The 21,255-nt window shown below is 40.5% G+C and overlaps 1 protein-coding gene across 1 annotated transcript; it reads left to right on the top strand.

Annotated features, from left to right (window-relative positions):
- The first annotated feature begins 1,005 nt into the window (after nt 1-1,005).
- Nucleotides 1,006-21,246, top strand: LOC128244942 (uncharacterized). Its single transcript, XM_052963107.1, has 12 exons — nt 1,006-1,209; nt 13,357-13,516; nt 15,315-15,496; nt 16,058-16,168; nt 16,482-16,631; nt 17,015-17,226; nt 17,497-17,586; nt 17,907-18,232; nt 18,673-18,779; nt 19,374-19,509; nt 20,268-20,443; nt 20,881-21,246. Exons 3-9 carry the CDS (start codon nt 15,401-15,403, stop codon nt 18,771-18,773), a joined length of 1,086 nt encoding a protein of 361 aa, XP_052819067.1. The 5' UTR covers nt 1,006-1,209; nt 13,357-13,516; nt 15,315-15,400; the 3' UTR covers nt 18,774-18,779; nt 19,374-19,509; nt 20,268-20,443; nt 20,881-21,246.
- The last annotated feature ends 9 nt before the right edge of the window (nt 21,247-21,255 follow it).

Here is a 21,255-nt window from a genome sequence, read left to right on the forward strand (position 1 = left end):
CAGTAGCATGAAGTTCTGCCAGAAAAACAATCGTATTACTGGTTATGACCACTTGGTATGAAATATATAAAGAAAATGGTTTCAAAAGTACTTATTTATTTGCATAGTAAAAATGAGCAATAAGGACAATTATATGAATAGAAAATAAAACATCAGACTGTCATTGTTAGAGCAAAACAAAAGACTAACAATCAAATGTCTGTTGTTTTCTCAGAAATATATATATATATACATGTTAAAAACAGTGTAATAATTCTATAAATTTTGCCTTGCCCCCAATACATACCATGGTAATTTAGAACAGACTGGTTACCATTTTCTGTCAAGAAATTTTACACTACTGTACCAACCACGCATTTTTAGCTACAAACGTTTAGACACAGTGGGAGAGTTAGCATCATTGCGAAGAATCACAGAAAAATATTCCGCGGTAGCCAAGGCCGTGGTGCGCGTCATCACAGCGTTCATCTGCTGCTACAGCATGCGTCTTCCGAAAAACATGCATGTGGCGTGTCGCCTCAATGCTGCTTACCACTACACAGGTATTTTAACAGATAAAGGTGGTACAAATAGAAATTTGTACATGTTAATTGAACCACGAATGCAGAATGAATCTCACTCAATTGCGTGGGTAACCTTACCCTGAAGCTACCTTAATTACCGTAAATTAACACTATGCAATGCAGCGTATCGCAGTGACTCAATGCGGTAGAATGTGGGGAAATTATAGAAAAGAACGCGGTGGGCATTATACAGTAGAAACTCACTAAACCGGAACTCCACAAAACCGGAATCCTCGGGATACCGGACTTTTTTCAGAGTCTCTGTTTTCCCCTTCTATTTTCAATGTAAAAAAATCCCTACATAACCGGAACCCCAGAATTCCGGATACCGGTCAAAAAATCGAGAAAATTTGTTAGTTGTCAACGTTATTTTACCTCACAAAACCAGACATATATTTGTTTCAACAAACGACATCCAGTATCTGGAGGAGGCGGAGTCAAGGGCAGTTGTTTGTGTGACGTACTGCAAACGTCACAAAATCAAAATGGCTACCAAATCGACAGATGAGACTAATGAGAATAATGTTTTTATGGCGTATGGACTATGGTCTGCCGATTAAATATGCCAACGAACTAAATTTCGATTAGAAATAATCGAAAACGTCTTCCTTTGTCAATGTCAAAGATAGTAGATTTGAATAACCAGGTATTTAATTACATTGTAATATAAATTCGAGGTATTATGTAAACAGTATTTATAAAGCTTGTCGTCGAGCGCTTTATTTAATACTTATTATTAATATTAATTATCATCTAAATTCATCGTTTTGACAATTCATGGCAAACTAATATTAACTTACTATGTCTGTATTAGTGTATAGCAATATTGTATGAGGTCACTATATGTTGAGCTCAGGTCTTGATCGTCCTATTATGCGTTCGCTACAACAACAAATGGTCAAAATAAACCAAAGCCAGCAAGCCCTGCACTTGTTTATTAACATAAGCCATCAAGCCCTGCACTTGTAAAATAACTTCCAGGCTTGCACAAATTCTTGATTCTATAAAGCCTTGTAAATGTATGTCCCTGTTATGTGTCTGGTAGCCGGAGGTCACAATGTATTCATCTCTGACCTAGTATGTCCCTATAATATGTCACCTAGGGCGACAACCAGTATCCGGAGGTCACTATGTACCTGGCTCTGACCTAGTATGTCCCTATAATGTGTCTACTAGGGCGACAACCAGTATCCGGAGGTCACTATGTATCCAGCTTTGAACTAGTTTGTCCCTATTATGTATCTACTAGGGCGACAACCAGTATTCGGAGATCACTATGTATCCAGCTTTGACCTAGTTTGTCCCTATTATGTGTCTACTAGGGCGACAACCAGCATCCGGAGTTCACTAAGTATTCATCTCTGACCTAGTATGTCCCTATAGAATGTCACCTAGGGTGACAACCAGTATCCGGAGGTCACTATGTATCTGGCTCTGACCTAGTATGTCCCTATGATGTGTCTACTAGGGCGACAACCAGTATCCGGAGGTCACTATGTATTCATCTCTGACCTAGTATGTCCCTATAATATGTCACCTAGGGCGACAACCAGTATCCGGAGGTCACTATGTATCCAGCTTTGACCTAGTTTGTCCCTATTATGTGTCAACTAGGGCGACAACCAGTATCCGGAGGTCACTAAGTATTCATCTCTGACCTAGAATGTCCCTATAGTATGTCACCTAGGGTGACAACCAGTATCTGGAGGTCACTATGTATCTGGCTCTGACCTAGTATGTCCCTATGATGTGTCTACTAGGGCGACAACCAGTATCCGGAGGTCACTAAGTATTCATCTCTGACCTAGTTTGTCCCTATAATATGTCACATAGGGCGACAACCAGTATCCGGAGGTCACTATGTATCCAGCTTTGACCTTAGTATGTCCCTATTATGTGTCTACTAGGGCGACCACCAGTATCCGGAGGTCACTATGTATCCAGCTTTGACCTAGTTTGTCCCTATTATGTGTCTACTTGGGCGACAACCAGTATCCGGAGGTCACTAAGTATTCATCTCTGACCTAGTATGTCCCTATAGTATGTCACCTAGAGCAACAACCAGTATCCGGAGGTCACTATGTATCTGGCTCTGACCTAGTATGTCCCTATGATGTGTCTACTAGGGCGACAACCAGTATCCGGAGGTCACTATGTATTCATCTCTTAACTAGTATGTCCCTATATTGTGTCTACTAGGGCGACAACCAGTATCCGGAGGTCACTATGTATTCATCTCTGAGCTAGTGTGTCTCTGTAATATGTCTACTAGGGCGACAACCAGTATCCGGAGGTCACTATGTATTCATCTCTGACCTAGTATGTCCCTATTATGTGTCTACTAGGGCGACAACCAGTATCCGGAGGTCACTATGTATCCAGCTCTGACCTAGTATGTCCCTATAATATGTCACCTAGGGCGACAACCAGTATCCGGAGGTCACTATGTATCTGGCTCTGACCTAGTTTGTCCCTAATAATGTGTCTACTAGGGCGACAACCAGTATCCGGAGGTCACTATGTATTCATCTCTGACCTAGTATGTCCCTATTATGTGTCTACAAGGGCAACAACCAGTATCCGGAGGTCACTAAGTATTCATCTCTGACCTAGTATGTCCCTATAATATGTCACCTAGGGCGACAACCAGTATCCGGAGGTCACTATGTATCTGGCTCTGACCTAGTTTGTCCCTAATAATGTGTCTACTAGGGCGACAACCAGTATCCGGAGGTCACTATGTATCCAGCTTTGAACTAGTTTGTCCCTATTATGTGTCTACTAGGGCGACAACCAGTATCTTGAGGTCACTATGTATTCATCTCTGACCTAGTATGTCCCTATAATATGTCACCTAGGGCGACAACCAGTATCCGGAGGTCACTATGTATCTGGCTCTGACCTAGTATGTCCCTATAATGTGTCTACTAGGGCGACAACCAGTATCCGGAGGTCACTATGTATCCAGCTCTGACCTAGTATGTCCCTATTATGTGTCTACTAGGGCGACAACCAGTATCCGGAGGTCACTAAGTATTCATCTCTGACCTAGTATGTCCCTATAGTATGTCATAGGGTGACAACCAGTATCCGGAGGTCACTATGTATCTGGCTCTGACCTAGTATGTCCCTATAATATGTCACCTAGGGCGACAACCAGTATCCGGAGGTCACTATGTATCTGGCTCTGACCTAGTATGTCCCTATTATGTGTCTACTAGGGCGACAACCAGTATCCGGAGGTCACTATGTATTCATCTCTTAACTAGTATGTCCCTATATTGTGTCTACTAGGGCGACAACCAGTATCCGGAGGTCACTATGTATCATCTCTGAGCTAGTGTGTCTCTGTAATATGTCTACTAGGGCGACAACCAGTATCCGGAGGTCACTATGTATTCATCTCTGACCTAGTATTTCCCTATTATGTGTCTACTAGGGCGACAACCAGTATCCGGAGGTCACTATGTATTCATCTCTGACCTAGTATGTCCCTATAATATGTCACCTAGGGCGACAACCAGTATCCGGTGGTCACTATGTATCCAGCTTTGACCTAGTTTGTCCCTATTATGTGTCTACTAGGGCGACAACCAGCATCCGGAGGTCACTAAGTATTCATCTCTGACCTAGTATGTCCCTATAGAATGTCACCTAGGGTGACAACCAGTATCCGGAGGTCACTATGTATCTGGCTCTGACCTAGTATGTCCCTATGATGTGTCTACTAGGGCGACAACCAGTATCCGGAGGTCACTATGTATTCATCTCTGACCTAGTATGTCCCTATAATATGTCACCTAGGGCGACAACCAGTATCCGGAGGTCACTATGTATCCAGCTTTGACCTAGTTTGTCCCTATTATGTGTCTACTAGGGCGACAACCAGTATCCGGAGGTCACTAAGTATTCATCTCTGACCTAGTATGTCCCTATAGTATGTCACCTAGGGTGACAACCAGTATCTGGAGGTCACTATGTATCTGGCTCTGACCTAGTATGTCCCTATGATGTGTCTACTAGGGCGACAACCAGTATCCGGAGGTCACTAAGTATTCATCTCTGACCTAGTTTGTCCCTATAATATGTCACATAGGGCGACAACCAGTATCCGGAGGTCACTATGTATCCAGCTTTGACCTAGTATGTCCCTATTATGTGTCTACTAGGGCGACCACCAGTATCCGGAGGTCACTATGTATCCAGCTTTGACCTAGTTTATCCCTATTATGTGTCTACTTGGGCGACAACCAGTATCCGGAGGTCACTAAGTATTCATCTCTGACCTAGTATGTCCCTATAGTATGTCACCTAGAGCGACAACCAGTATCCGGAGGTCACTTTGTATCTGGCTCTGACCTAGTATGTCCCTATGATGTGTCTACTAGGGCGACAACCAGTATCCGGAGGTCACTATGTATTCATCTCTTAACTAGTATGTCCCTATATTGTGTCTACTAGGGCGACTACCAGTATCCGGAGGTCACTATGTATTCATCTCTGAGCTAGTGTGTCTCTGTAATATGTCTACTAGGGCGACAACCAGTATCCGGAGGTCACTATGTATTCATCTCTGACCTAGTATGTCCCTATTATGTGTCTACTAGGGCGACAACCAGTATCCGGAGGTCACTATGTATTCATCTCTGACCTAGTATGTCCCTATAATATGTCTACTAGGGCGACAACCAGTATCCGGAGGTCCCTATGTATCCGACTCTGACCTAGTTTGTCCCTAATAATGTGTCTACTAGGGCGACAACCAGTATCCGGAGGTCACTATGTATTCATCTCTGACCTAGTATGTCCCTATTATGTGTCTACTAGGGCAACAACCAGTATCCGGAGGTCACTAAGTATTCATCTCTGACCTAGTATGTCCCTATAATATGTCACCTAGGGCGACAACCAGTATCCGGAGGTCACTATGTATCTGGCTCTGACCTAGTTTGTCCCTAATAATGTGTCTACTAGGGCGACAACCAGTATCCGGAGGTCACTATGTATCCAGCTTTGAACTAGTTTGTCCCTATTATGTGTCTACTAGGGCGACAACCAGTATCTTGAGGTCACTATGTATTCATCTCTGACCTAGTATGTCCCTATAATATGTCACCTAGGGCGACAACCAGTATCCGGAGGTCACTATGTATCTGGCTCTGACCTAGTATGTCCCTATAATGTGTCTACTAGGGCGACAACCAGTATCCGGAGGTCACTATGTATCTGGCTCTGACCTAGTATGTCCCTATTATGTGTCTACTAGGGCGACAACCAGTATCCGGAGGTCACTAAGTATTCATCTCTGACCTAGTATGTCCCTATAATATGTCACCTAGGGCGACAACCAGTATCCGGAGGTCACTTTGTATCTGGCTCTGACCTAGTTTGTCCCTAATAATGTGTCTACTAGGGCGACAACCAGTATCCGGAGGTCACTATGTATCCAGCTTTGAACTAGTTTGTCCCTATTATGTGTCTACTAGGGCGACAACCAGTATCCGGAGGTCACTATGTATTCATCTCTGACCTAGTATGTCCCTATAATATGTCACCTAGGGCGACAACCAGTATCCGGAGGTCACTTTGTATCTGGCTCTGACCTAGTTTGTCCCTAATAATGTGTCTACTAGGGCGACAACCAGTATCCGGAGGTCACTAAGTATTCATCTCTGACCTAGTATGTCCCTATAGTATGTCACCTAGGGCGACAACCAGTATCCGGAGGTCACTATGTATCTGGCTCTGACCTAGTATGTCCCTATGATGTGTCTACTAGGGCGACAACCAGTATCCGGAGGTCACTATGTATTCATCTCTTAACTAGTATGTCCCTATATTGTGTCTACTAGGGCGACAACCAGTATCCGGAGGTCACTATGTATCATCTCTGAGCTAGTGTGTCTCTGTAATATGTCTACTAGGGCGACAACCAGTATCCGGAGGTCACTATGTATTCATCTCTGACCTAGTATTTCCCTATTATGTGTCTACTAGGGCGACAACCAGTATCCGGAGGTCACTATGTATTCATCTCTGACCTAGTATGTCCCTATAATATGTCACCTAGGGCGACAACCAGTATCCGGTGGTCACTATGTATCTGGCTCTGACCTAGTTTGTCCCTAATAATGTGTCTACTAGGGCGACAACCAGTATCCAGAGGTCACTATGTATTCATAATCCATCTCTGACCTAGTATGTCCTTATAATGTGTCTGCTAGGGCAACAGCCAGTATCCAGAGGTCACTATGTATCCAGCTTTGACCTAGTATGTCCCTATAATATGTCACCTAGGGCGACAACCAGTATCCGGAGGTCACTATGTATCTGGCTCTGACCTAGTTTGTCCCTAATAATGTGTCTACTAGGGCGACAACCAGTATCCGGAGGTCACTATGTATCCAGCTTTGAACTAGTTTGTCCCTATTATGTGTCTACTAGGGCGACAACCAGTATCCAGAGGTCACTATGTATTCATCTCTGACCTAGTATGTCCCTATAATATGTCACCTAGGGCGACAACCAGTATCCGGAGGTCACTATGTATCTGGCTCTGACCTAGTATGTCCCTATTATGTGTCTACTAGGGCGACTACCAGTATCCGGAGGTCACTAAGTATTCATCTCTGACCTAGTATGTCCCTATAATATGTCACCTAGGGCGACAACCAGTATCCGGAGGTCACTATGTATCCAGCTTTGAACTAGTTTGTCCCTATTATGTGTCTACTAGGGCGACAACCAGTATCCGGAGGTCACTATGTATTCATCTCTGACCTAGTTTGTCCCTAATAATATGTCACCTAGGGCGACAACCAGTATCCGGAGGTCACTATGTATCTGGCTCTGACCTAGTATGTCCCTATAATGTGTCTACTAGGGCGACAACCAGTATCCGGAGGTCACTATGTATCCAGCTTTGAACTAGTTTGTCCCTATTATGTGTCTAGTAGGGCGACAACCAGTATTCGGAGGTCACTATGTATCCAGCTTTGACCTAGTTTGTCCCTATTCTGTGTCTACTAGGGCGACAACCAGTATCCGGAGGTCACTAAGTATTCATCTCTGACCTAGTATGTCCCTATAGTATGTCACCTAGGGTGACAACCAGTATCCGGAGGTCACTATGTATCTGGCTCTGACCTAGTATGTCCCTATAATATGTCACCTAGGGCGACAACCAGTATCCGGAGGTCACTATGTATCCAACTCTGACCTAGTATGTCCCTATTATGTGTCTACTAGGGCGACCACCAGTATCCGGAGGTCACTATATATCCAGATTTGACCTAGTTTGTCCCTATTATGTGTCTACTTGGGCGACAACCAGTATCCGGAGGTCACTAAGTATTCATCTCTGACCTAGTATGTCCCTATAGTATGTCACCTAGGGCGACAACCAGTATCCGGAGGTCACTATGTATCTGGCTCTGACCTAGTATGTCCCTATTATGTGTCTACTAGAGCGACAACCAGTATCCGGAGGTCACTATGTATTCATCTCTTAACTAGTATGTCCCTATAATGTGTCTTCTAGGGCGACAACCAGTATCCGGAGGTCACTATGTATCAATCTCTGAGCTAGTGTGTCTCTGTAATATGTCTACTAGGGCGACAACCAGTATCCGGAGGTCACTATGTATTCATCTCTGACCTAGTATGTCCCTATGATATGTCTACTAGGGCGACAACCAGTATCCGGAGGTCACTATGTATTCATCTCTGACCTAGTGTATGTCTACCAGGGTGACAACCAGTATCCGGAGGTCACTATGTATCTGGCTCTGACCTAGTATGTCCCTATAATATGTCACCTAGGGCGACAACCAGTATCCGGAGGTCACTATGTATCCAACTCTGACCTAGTATGTCCCTATTATGTGTCTACTAGGGCGACCACCAGTATCCGGAGGTCACTATATATCCAGATTTGACCTAGTTTGTCCCTATTATGTGTCTACTTGGGCGACAACCAGTATCCGGAGGTCACTAAGTATTCATCTCTGACCTAGTATGTCCCTATAGTATGTCACCTAGGGCGACAACCAGTATCCGGAGGTCACTATGTATCCAGCTCTGACCTAGTATGTCCCTATTATGTGTCTACTAGGGCGACAACCAGTATCCGGAGGTCACTATGTATTCATCTCTGACCTAGTATGTCCCTATAATGTGTCTACTAGGGCGACAACCAGTATCCGGAGGTCACTATGTATTCATCTCTTAACTAGTATGTCCCTATAATATGTCTACTAGGTCGACAACTAGTATCCAGAGGTCACTATGTATCCAGCTGTGACCTAGTATGTGTCTACTAGGGCGATAACCAGTATCCGGAGGTCACTAAGTATTCATCTCTGACCTATTATGTCCCTATAATATGTCTACTAGGGCGACAACCAGTATCCGGAGGTCACTATGTATTCATCTCTGACCTAGTATGTCCCTATAATATGTCTACTAGGGCGACAACCAGTATCCGGAGGTCACTATGTGTTCATCTCTGACCTAGTATATGTCTACCAGGGTGACAACCAGTATCCGGAGGTCACTATGTATTCATCTCTGACATAGTATGTCCCTATAATATGTCTACTAGGGCGACAACTAGTATCCGGAGGTCACTATGTATTCATCTCTGACCTAGTATATGTCTACCAGGGTGACAACCAGTATCCAGAGGTCGCTATGTATTCATCTCTGACCTAGTATGTCCCTATAATATGTCTACTAGGGCGACAACCGGTATCCGGAGGTCACTAAGTATTCATCTCTGACCTAGTATGTCCCTATAGTATGTCACCTAGGGCGACAACCAGTATCCGGAGGTCACTATGTATCTGGCTCTGACCTAGTATGTCCCTATGATGTGTCTACTAGGGCGACAACCAGTATCCGGAGGTCACTATGTATTCATCTCTTAACTAGTATGTCCCTATATTGTGTCTACTAGGGCGACAACCAGTATCTGGAGGTCACTATGTATTCATCTCTGAGCTAGTGTGTCTCTGTAATATGTCTACTAGGGCGACAACCAGTATCCGGAGGTCACTATGTATTCATCTCTGACCTAGTATGTCCCTATTATGTGTCTACTAGGGCGACAACCAGTATCCGGAGGTCACTATGTATTCATCTCTGACCTAGTATGTCCCTATAATATGTCACCTAGGGCGACAACCAGTATCCGGAGGTCACTATGTATCTGGCTCTGACCTAGTTTGTCCCTAATAATGTGTCTACTAGGGCGACAACCAGTATCCGGAGGTCACTATGTATTCATCTCTGACCTAGTATGTCCCTATTATGTGTCTACTAGGGCAACAACCAGTATCCGGAGGTCACTAAGTATTCATCTCTGACCTAGTATGTCCCTATAATATGTCACCTATGGCGACAACCAGTATCCGGAGGTCACTATGTATCTGGCTCTGACCTAGTTTGTCCCTAATAATGTGTCTACTAGGGCGACAACCAGTATCCGGAGGTCACTATGTATCCAGCTTTGAAGTAGTTTGTCCCTATTATGTGTCTACTAGGGCGACAACCAGTATCTTGAGGTCACTATGTATTCATCTCTGACCTAGTATGTCCCTATAATATATCACCTAGGGCGACAACCAGTATCCGGAGGTCACTATGTATTCATCTCTGAGCTAGTGTGTCTCTGTAATATGTCTACTAGGGCGACAACCAGTATCCGGAGGTCACTATGTATTCATCTCTGACCTAGTATGTCCCTATTATGTGTCTACTAGGGCGACAACCAGTATCTGGAGGTCACTATGTATTCATCTCTGACCTAGTATGTCCCTATAATATGTCACCTAGGGCGACAACCAGTATCCGGAGGTCACTATGTATCTGGCTCTGACCTAGTTTGTCCCTAATAATGTGTCTACTAGGACGACAACCAGTATCCGGAGGTCACTATGTATTCATCTCTGACCTAGTATGTCCCTATTATGTGTCTACTAGGGCAACAACCAGTATCCTGAGGTCACTAAGTATTCATCTCTGACCTAGTATGTCCCTATAATATGTCACCTAGGGCGACAACCAGTATCTGGAGGTCACTATGTATCTGGCTCTGACCTAGTTTGTCCCTAATAATGTGTCTACTAGGGCGACAACCAGTATCCGGAGGTCACTATGTATCCAGCTTTGAACTAGTTTGTCCCTATTATGTGTCTACTAGGGCGACAACCAGTATCCGGAGGTCACTATGTATTCATCTCTGACCTAGTATGTCCCTATAATATGTCACCTAGGGCGACAACCAGTATCCGGAGGTCACTATGTATCTGGCTCTGACCTAGTATGTCCCTATTATGTGTCTACTAGGGCGACAACCAGTATCCGGAGGTCACTAAGTATTCATCTCTGACCTAGTATGTCCCTATAATATTTCACCTAGGGCGTCAACCAGTATCCGGAGGTCACTTTGTATCTGGCTCTGACCTAGTTTGTCCCTAATAATGTGTCTACTAGGGCGACAACCAGTATCCGGAGGTCACTATGTATCCAGCTTTGAACTAGTTTGTCCCTATTATGTGTCTACTAGGGCGACAACCAGTATCCGGAGGTCACTATGTATCTGGCTCTGACCTAGTATGTCCCTATAATGTGTCTACTAGGGCGACAACCAGTATCCGGAGGTCACTATATATCCTGATTTGACCTAGTTTGTCCCTATTATGTGTCTACTTGGGCGACAACCAGTATCCGGAGGTCACTAAGTATTCATCTCTGACCTAGTATGTCCCTATAGTATGTCACCTAGAGCGACAACCAGTATCCGGAGGTCACTATGTATCTGGCTCTGACCTAGTATGTCCCTATTATGTGTCTACTAGGGCGACAACCAGTATCCGGAGGTCACTAAGTATTCATCTCTGACCTAGTATGTCCCTATAGTATGTCACCTAGAGCGACAACCAGTATCCGGAGGTCACTATGTATCTGGCTCTGACCTAGTATGTCCCTATTATGTGTCTACTAGGGCGACAACCAGTATCCGGAGGTCACTATGTATCCAGCTCTGACCTAGTATGTCCCTATTATGTGTCTACTTGGGCGACAACCAGTATCCGGAGGTCACTATGTATCAATCTCTGAGCTAGTGTGTCTCTGTAATATGTCTACTAGGGCGACAACCAGTATCCGGAGGTCACTATGTATTCATCTCTGACCTAGTATGTCCCTATTATGTGTCTACTAGGGCGACAACCAGTATCCGGAGGTCACTATGTATCCAGCTCTGACCTAGTATGTCCCTATTATGTGTCTACTAGGGCAACAACCAGTATCCAGAGGTCACTAAGTATTCATCTCTGACCTAGTATGTCCCTATAATATGTCACCTAGGGCGACAACCAGTATCCGGAGGTCACTATGTATCTGGCTCTGACCTAGTTTGTCCCTATTATGTGTCTAATAGGGCGACAACCAGTATCCTGAGGTCACTATGTATCCAGCTTTGAACTAGTTTGTCCCTATTATGTGTCTACTTGGGCGACAACCAGTATCCGGAGGTCACTATGTATTCATCTCTGACCTAGTATGTCCCTATAATGTGTCTACTAGGGCGACAACCAGTATCCAGAGGTCACTATGTATTCATCTCTTAACTAGTATGTCCCTATAATATGTCTACTAGGTCGACAACCGGTATCCAGAGGTCACTATGTATCCAGCTCTGACCTAGTATGTGTCTACTAGGGCGATAACCAGTATCCGGAGGTCACTAAGTATTCATCTCTGACCTATTATGTCCCTATAATGTGTCTACTAGGGTGACAACCAGTATCCGGAGGTCACGATGTATTCATCTCTGACCTAGTATGTCCCTATAATATGTCTACTAGGGCGACAACCAGTATCCGGAGGTCACTATGTATTCATCTCTGACCTAGTATGTCCCTATAATGTGTCTACTAGGGCGACAACCAGTATCCGGAGGTCACTATGTATTCATTCTGACCTAGTATATGTCTACCAGGGTGACAACCAGTATCCGGATGTCACTATGTATTCATCTCTGACCTAGTATGTCCCTATAATATGTCTACTAGGGCGACAACCAGTATCCGGAGGTCACTATGTATTCATCGCTGACCAAGTATATGTCTACCAGGGTGACAACTAGTATCCGGAGGTCACTATGTATTCATCTCTGACCTAGTATGTCCCTATAATATGTACTAGGGCGACAACCAGTATCCGGAGGTCACTATGTATTCATCTCTTAACTAGTATGTCCCTATAATGTGTCTACTAGGGCGACAACCAGTATCCGGTGGTCACTATGTATTCAGCTATGTCCTAGTTTGTCCCTGTTATGTGTCTACAAGGGCGACAACCAGTATCCAGAGGTCACTATGTATTCATCTCTTACCTAGTATGTCCCTATAATATGTCACCTAGGGCGACAACCAGTATCCGGAGGTCACTAAGTATTCATCTCTGACCTAGTTTGTCCCTATAATGAGTCTACGAGAGCGACAACCAGTATCCGGAGGTCACTAAGTATTCATCTCTGACCTAGTTTGTCCCAATAATGAGTCTACCAGGGCGACAACCAGTATCCGGAGGTCACTAAGTATTCATCTCTTATCTAGTATGTCCCTATAATATGTCTACTAGGTCGACATATTATTAACAAAGTAGAATTGTACTTTTCAGGACATATTATATAGTTTCAAGCATAATATGAATTTCAAATGAATGTTAGTCCTTTTTGCCTTTTTGTCGTGGTTAATTCTAAATTGTTTTGTATTTAATAATCCAGTTTCACTTCTGAGGAATAGCAAGAAACTGTGAGTCATCTGTTAGACATGCCGAGCAGTGAACAAGTACAGACTCTTTACGGGATACCGATGAGGCAACAAAACCTTACCCTTTTCAAGATCAAGAAGAATGGTGAAACCACCACACAGATATCCATACAAGTAAGGAAATAAAAGAATTTTGGACATGAAGATTTTTTAAGATTAATAAAAAAATATGATAAAAAGAAATGTTCTGGCAAAAAACTAAGAAATTAATAAAATTGTCATACATGGGTAAAACTGAAGTGATTCCCTTCCGGAATTTTTCCCTAGTGAAAATGTGTTTGTACATGAATCCAAGTAGTTCTTAATTGATGTTACATTAATTAAACATTCAGTGCTTGATGATAATTGATAATGTAATTAAGATTAAACTGAACTAACAAATACCTCAAGTGGTCAAGGGACTTTCACAGAAAACTGTTTGTTCAGTTCTTGACATAACATTCGCAATCCTGAGAAGCAGATACTTATCAGAGACTTACCCTTGTAATATGATAATAATCTATGTTGAAGCTTAACTGACTGATCACCTGGACAAATTGGGAAAAACTGTACTTACTTATTTGGTTAGCATATTTCAGAAAACAGTATGTTTTTGTAACAATAAAAAATGATGATAAATGTATATATTTTTATTTCTTAAACAAAATGGGAAAAGTCTTATAAAGGATTGTCATGACATATATGCTTGTGAAGGTGTTGTTCTTAGATATTGTTTAAATGGTAATGACAAGCACCACACTTAGATCATAAGAACATTTTATAACTGTATATAAAGGCAATTGACCATAAATCATTCATTGTCCAATTTCAAGAAAGTCAACTGGTTGAATGTGTCTTAGGTTGAATAATGTGTTTACAGTATTGCCATTCAAAGCTGCAATTTAAAACCACCAAAAAAATTATCCATGGTACCGTATGTGTAATGTCTGTGTCACATAGTTATGAAATACCATAATTACAGTCCTGCAGTTTTTGCCAGGTTTCTTGATTCTGGCAGCTTTTGAAGACTCACTTCACAGCTTAGTGTTTATTATTGTTACCGTTTATTATGCATGTACTTGAGATAACCAATTTCTGTCAGCAAGGGCCCATCTGGAAGTAGTTCCAAGGGTATGATTGACATATGGATTTGGTGGAAGTATTCTGAAAGGATGACTGTGTTGCATGGGTGTGGCTTATTAAAAATGGGAACTTGTATGTTTGTTATGTGAGTGATTGGTCAGTTCATGTAAGAAGCTGGGAGTTAATGGTTGAAAGTGTAAGGTTCATGTTTGAGCACTTCTATAGGAAAAAGGACTTACTCTTGCTATTATACAGTTATATGTATTAATGACTTAAACAAGTAATAAACAAGTAATAATTCAATCATCATATATTTAAATTCTATTTTTGGCATTGTATGTTTTTGGATAACCCAAATTAGGTCAGGAGTGAAACATTTGCTCTTAAATGATCCAATGTGCTACAAATAGAACAAACATGTATCCAAATGCATTTCTCCAAGAAGTGTGTGTCTTGGAGAAATGACATGTGACAGTCTTGAGTGAAGTTTGTGTTCACTCACATCATGCACAACATTAAAATGCCGTCAGTTGGGCAGGGTAGATTTACCATTATAAAATGTTTTCATGGAAGCACAGCTGCTGAAGATGCTAACACATTGATTTTTGATTATGAAATAGCAACAATGTCTTCCTTTGTCGAGGTCAAAGGGAAAAAAATGGACTTACCAGGTATTTTATAAAATTACAGTATCATTTTGATCATAATGTTAATTATTACCTTCAAGTGTTTTTTTATAGTTTGTGCTAACCAACCAATTTCTACTGGTTGGCTACTAAATGCAAATGAATGTTGTTTTTAAAATTTGTTAGTGGCTTGGTATAGGCCCAATATGTTTGTGTTTTTCCAGATCTGTCGAAGCTCAGGAAAAAACAAATTTTTTGGGAAGAACACTCCAGTGAAAGGCTGCCACTGTCATTTGATGGGGTACCATTCATGATCCTAGGTAGGGAGGTGCGGGAATGCTGCCATGGTCCGGACAGGCACCGAGCAGAGAAAATAAAGCCAACCCAAACAAGGAATTTAGGAAAGGTTAGTTCAAAAAGTTTTCTATATTAGCTAACAGCTTTATATACTGATTCAAAGTCTCTGCCAATTTTAGTATCTGAAGGTATTTTAACTAATCTAGCAGTATCTTTATTTGGAAACATGAACATTATGTTTCAAACTTGAAATGTTATTAAATGAAATCTGAAATAATTATTTTCGATTTCTTTTACTTGGAACATTTGAATATTTTATTCAATGTAACTGAAATTACATTCACTTTTGGGCTTGTTATATTTGCCCAGTTTACCAGCCAAAAGGATGAGAATAAAACCTGTTGGTTCTCATAAATATTTTGCATTAAGCACTTGCAATTTTTTTTTATCCCTTTTTCTTAAATAAAAACCATTACATGGCCTTCTGATTTGGTAAGAGCTATAGGAAGAGATATCCTTTGGAGGGACAGGATCTCCTTATTGGTCGCCATGCATTCTACAGGTATACCAAATAGTCCATGTAATGTTCTAAAAACTTAGGGACATTTATTTATTTTGAATATAGGAAACAAATAGTGTAAAATTTATCATTATATCTTGATTGAAACAGGCTGACCATGCGTATAGTGCACAAGGGCGGAAATTAATCCAGACAACAACAAAAATGAATTGTCCAGCTGCTATTCATGTGAGGTCCATTTTGCGTTTCCCATCTTATAAGGTGAGATTACATTATATTCCTCTCTTCAAATCCATAATACACAAATTTCAAGAGAAATGGGGAAAAGTTTAAATTTACTGGTACTTATGTGGTAGACAATCTTGCGAATTTAAAATATATTAACCCAAAACTGCACAAGATATATGTGTCGCTAACTATGTGATATATCAGTTAGTACTAAGATTCAATGCATTGTACACAACAATATCAATTTTATGTAAGGTATGACAAATTCCTTTCCTCATATAATGCTGTGTTCATTTGCACAAAATTAAGAATGAATTTACCTGCTATTCTGTTGTTGTTTTTTAAGACTGAACACAACTCTGAATGGGCCAGAAGAAAACAGAGCAAGAATCTTCGTGCTGATCTCAATGATGAATCAAAGGAAGTTTCGTTTCAGCACTATATGTATATTGCACTCCCAGACACAGAGGCTCACAAGAACCATCTCACTGAAGAGGTTTGTTTCCCCTGATAAATTATGTGTTTACCTATGCAACACACGTCCTGTGAATGACAATGATCATTATCCATTTAAGGGTTTTTATGTATTTATATAGGGCTTTCCCTAGTGTTCGTAGCTATCCTATTCATAGAATTATACAAAAACAAATTGAAAATGATCCAATTTAAAACAAAAATGTCACATGTTACATTAATAAGCTTTTAAATCCTAAGGTGTCAGGAAATACCTCAAAATATTACATGTATATAGATTTTTTCCGTATTATTTAGTACTCATAAAGATGATGTGAAGCCCTGGCAACTATATTATAAGCTTCTGTAGTCAATCCGAATTATTTTTACTAAAGTTGGATTTTTTAAATCAAAATCTTGCCATAGGTTGGTGCTATGACCCATCATGCTGACAAAAAAGTCATAGACAAAATTCATTGTCTGGTGGCCGAGGGTGTAAGGGACGTTGCTGAAATGAAGAGGCACATTTATTCTTTTTCAAAGACAAACTTCCCTTTAGTACCCGAGACAAGCAACCGGTTTTATCCTTCCAACAAGTGTCTTCGAAATCATATGTATTCTTCACTCAGCTTATCTCAGTAAGAACATATTAAATCCATTACATCCATATTCCCTTTCAGTGACATAACTTAATTAAGAAGTGATGTCAAACTGTTTTTAAATTATAACTTTCAAATTGTTTTCCTAATGTTTTATTTCCAAACATTTTTAAATAGTTCTCTTTAGTGGCATGTGGGGTATGAATCCCTATTGGGAATTTTCTATTTCTAAGCAAACATGAATTTGAGAATAGAAAAAAAGTAAAATTAAACCTTTTTTATATATCTTTTGATCCCCAAATTTTACAGATTTTCAATGGAGGATCAAGAAAACCTGAAGCAGAATATTGTAAAGTGGAGGAATGAAGAACCTGATGATAATTTTTTCTTTGTACCAAGGTAAATCATTACATGCTACAGATTGTCATTGTACTGTTGCAAGATGTTATACAAAATGTATTGCATGATAAGTTCTTTTTAAATATACACATTTTGTAAATGATTATTTTGATTGTGTTTTAGAAGTCGTTGACCACAAAAGACAATCCCAAAGAGCACAATATGGAGTATCTTATTAACAGTAATAAAATGTGCATTATTGGAAACTTGTAACAGAAATGACTGAAGCAGAGGCATGTCTCTCCCATTCCTGGTCAGACATGATTGTTTTTGAAGGTTATTAACATAAAGTATATTATAAATATTTATTTATATTCTAGCCCTAAAGATGATGAAGGGGAGGACTTTTTATTTGTTTGCCAAACTGCATGGCAAAGGAGACTTTTGTCAATATATGGCAATGAAATCTGCTTGATGGATGCCACATATGGCATATGTAAAAGTGAGATAGCTTTGTACTTTATTTGTGTTTCTACAAATATTGGATACATAACAGTGGGATGCTTTATTTTACCCTCTGAGACAATTAAGAACATTACCAGAGGCCTCGATGTATTGAAGCAGTGGAATCCAGACTGGACACCAACCTTTTTCATGACTGATTATGATGAAAAAGAGATAGCAGCCATAGAGACATCATTTCCAGGTACATAAACAAATGATAGAATTGACCTTTTTTTCTTGAATTCCATACTGTTGCAACTGAAGTAAAAGAGAAAATTGGCCCTGAAAAACTTTCTGCAAATATGCATATAGAGATAAAACACCCTGGAATAGCTAGCTATGTGACATTAAGCTAATATATTTGAGTGCGTTTAGATTGACAATATGGTAGAGTATGTTATCCAAAAGGCATATTTTAACGGGATAAAAATAATTTCATGCATAATTTGATGCTAGTTTAATAGGTTTTCTTTGAAAGACTAATTGTAGAAGTATATATATAAATCACCTTGTACCACTGTCCATAGGTCTGTCCTCAGATATAGAAATGTATTAAATATTTAACCTAAATTACTTTATCCTGAAAATTCCAATGATTTTGCTATTATAGTTGTTACTTATATTGCAATGCTATTACAACAGGTTGTTTCACGTTTTTATGCGACTTTCACCGTGAGCAGTCCTGGGGGCGTTGGTTGACATCAAACACGAACAGCCAACAGAAAAAGGAGTTACTTCACTAAAGTCTTGTAAGTATTAGATTCAAACTGAATCTTCACTCTCTCTTGCAAATTAAACAGCAAAAAGACTGAAATCACTCCAGTATGAATTCAAAAAATGTGCAGTTTGTTTTAATAAGCTTAAAATTTACCAAACTGTTATTTTACAGTTGAAGCAAAAACTAATATTGTGAATTTCAATCAAATAACCACTAAAGTAACTGGATCATTTTCAGGTACTTTTTCTGCTGATATCAAATTTTTCTTGGCATTTTGAAGGCTTTTAACCATATATATCAAATAATTTGATACATGTATCATTTTAGGGTATTTCGTCCTACAATCACTTTTCAAGCACATTTTTAGCTTACCTGAGAAGAAGTCCAGTAGGTTAGCTATTGCGATTGCCCAGTGACTGGCATGTAGCGTCAACATTTTAAACCTGAAAGACATCTTGTACTCCGAAACCCCATGGCCCAGGCCCAAAATAGTTGTTATGACAACATTCTTAATAACAACTGACTAGTTGGTAATTTAAATCAGGTGAGCAATATAGGGCCATTTTGGCACTCTTGTTCTCTTTACTACAGATAGCAAGTAATGCTGACATTTTTCAAATTTAAGGATGCGGGAGATCACTAATGCAGACAGTGAGCTAATGTATACAGACGCCGTTGAATCCTTGAAGGAATCTCAGCACTGGCAGAAGAATCAAAGGCTGCGTATTTGGTTCGAAAAACAGTGGTTGTCAGCTTCTAAAGTATGTTGGCAGTTTTAAGTTTAAGTAGGATACTTGTATTTGTTTGTTTGGATGTTCTTCTGTGTGTTAAAAGCTTTTTATGCCCCCACAAAGTGGCGGCATATAGGGTTGCCCTTGTCCGTACGTACGTCTGTCTGTCTGTACGTACGTACGTCCCGAAGATTGTTTCCGATCTAATTCTTGAAAACCGTTTGTCCAATCCTCACCAAACTTTAAACACATGTTTGTGACCATAATATCTTGATCAAGTTCGATAGTCATGGAAATCGCTTTAGTCATTTAGGAGTTACGGCCCTTTTTTGCCAAAAATACTTCAAAAATATATGTTTCCAATCTAATTCTTGAAAAGTATGTGTCCAATGTGGATCCAACAAGTTTTTTCCTGCCTGAATGGCGCCATATAACCTATACAGTCTTGCGATGCCGTAAAACCCAACTCAACTCAACTTATCCTATATGTGCAGATTATCCTGAATAATCATTATGGCTTATTTTCTGTGACAAAAAATCGAAGTGGGGGCATCCGTGTCCTATGGACACATTTCTAGTTGTTTATTATGTTGTGATTTTATTATTTTTATTTTGTGTTACTTTGAACCTATTAAATATCCTTTCCTTGTTCATTGTTTAACGATAGGCTTAGTATTTATTCCATGGTGGGTTAACATTTTTAAGTATATTGATGGGATTTGATTGAGCACTTAAGTCCACTCACAAATCAAAATCACTATTGTGTAACATGTAAACATGTATTTCAGAGATGGGTCCGCTACCACAGACAATCTCTAACAAATGTTAGAGTCACTACAACCAATGGATTAGAAAGGCAGCATTACCAGTTGAAACAACATTATCTTAAGAACTACACAGCAGGCACAGTGACCAGTCTGACTACAACAGTTGTGAAACAGTTTGTACCCGATAGTTACAAAAGGTAATTTTCATTGACCGTCTTCATTGGCACTTAAGGTACTAATGCCCCCCATTCAAAGAAGAGGGGCTAAATCGCTTTGCTCATGTCGGTCAACCGGTAGGTCAGTCTGTCTCTCCGTCTGTTGGTTGTCCAAAGCTTGTCCGAGTTATAACTCAACAATACCATGACCTATGGTCATCGAACTTGACATGAAGGTTGGGCCTGACCAGTAGTATCATGTTTTACAAACATCTCTTTTTAATAATAAAATAAAAACTACAGGGACAAGTGTACATTTCAATCATAATTGGAAATAAGACTTTTGGATGAACAAACCTGAATGAATACCCATAGTGCATAACATAAAAGTATTGAACAAACAATGCTATACGCTGTTGATTCATGAGAAATAAAATCCCATTTGTAATTTGTAATACACATATAAATTATGTTTCCAGGTACGTTGAATACAATGTGAAATGTCTGGACTCAAGTCGTAGGTACTCTGAAGATTTGCCCAGATTTTTACATAATCGTCCACGACTTTTCCTTGATCATTGTACTCAACGCCTTCCATCAGCCATCTCTATGCCAGTCTCAAACATATCTGTACTTCCACACCAAAAGTTCACTGTTTTAAGTGCAGACAGCAATGCTACATACTTGCTTGACCTTAGCGGTTCTTTGCCTAGTTGTTCCTGTCCTGACTGGAAAAAGAACCATCTGCCCTGCAAACACATGCTTTGCATTTTGCTCAAGGTGCCTGGTAGTGGATGGGAAACACTAAGTGAAGAGTTCAAGAACTCGCCACACTTGAATATTGATATGGATGC

This window comes from Mya arenaria, chromosome 8 (assembly GCF_026914265.1).
Source record: "Mya arenaria isolate MELC-2E11 chromosome 8, ASM2691426v1".
In the NCBI taxonomy this organism is placed as follows: Eukaryota; Metazoa; Mollusca; class Bivalvia; order Myida; family Myidae; genus Mya; species Mya arenaria.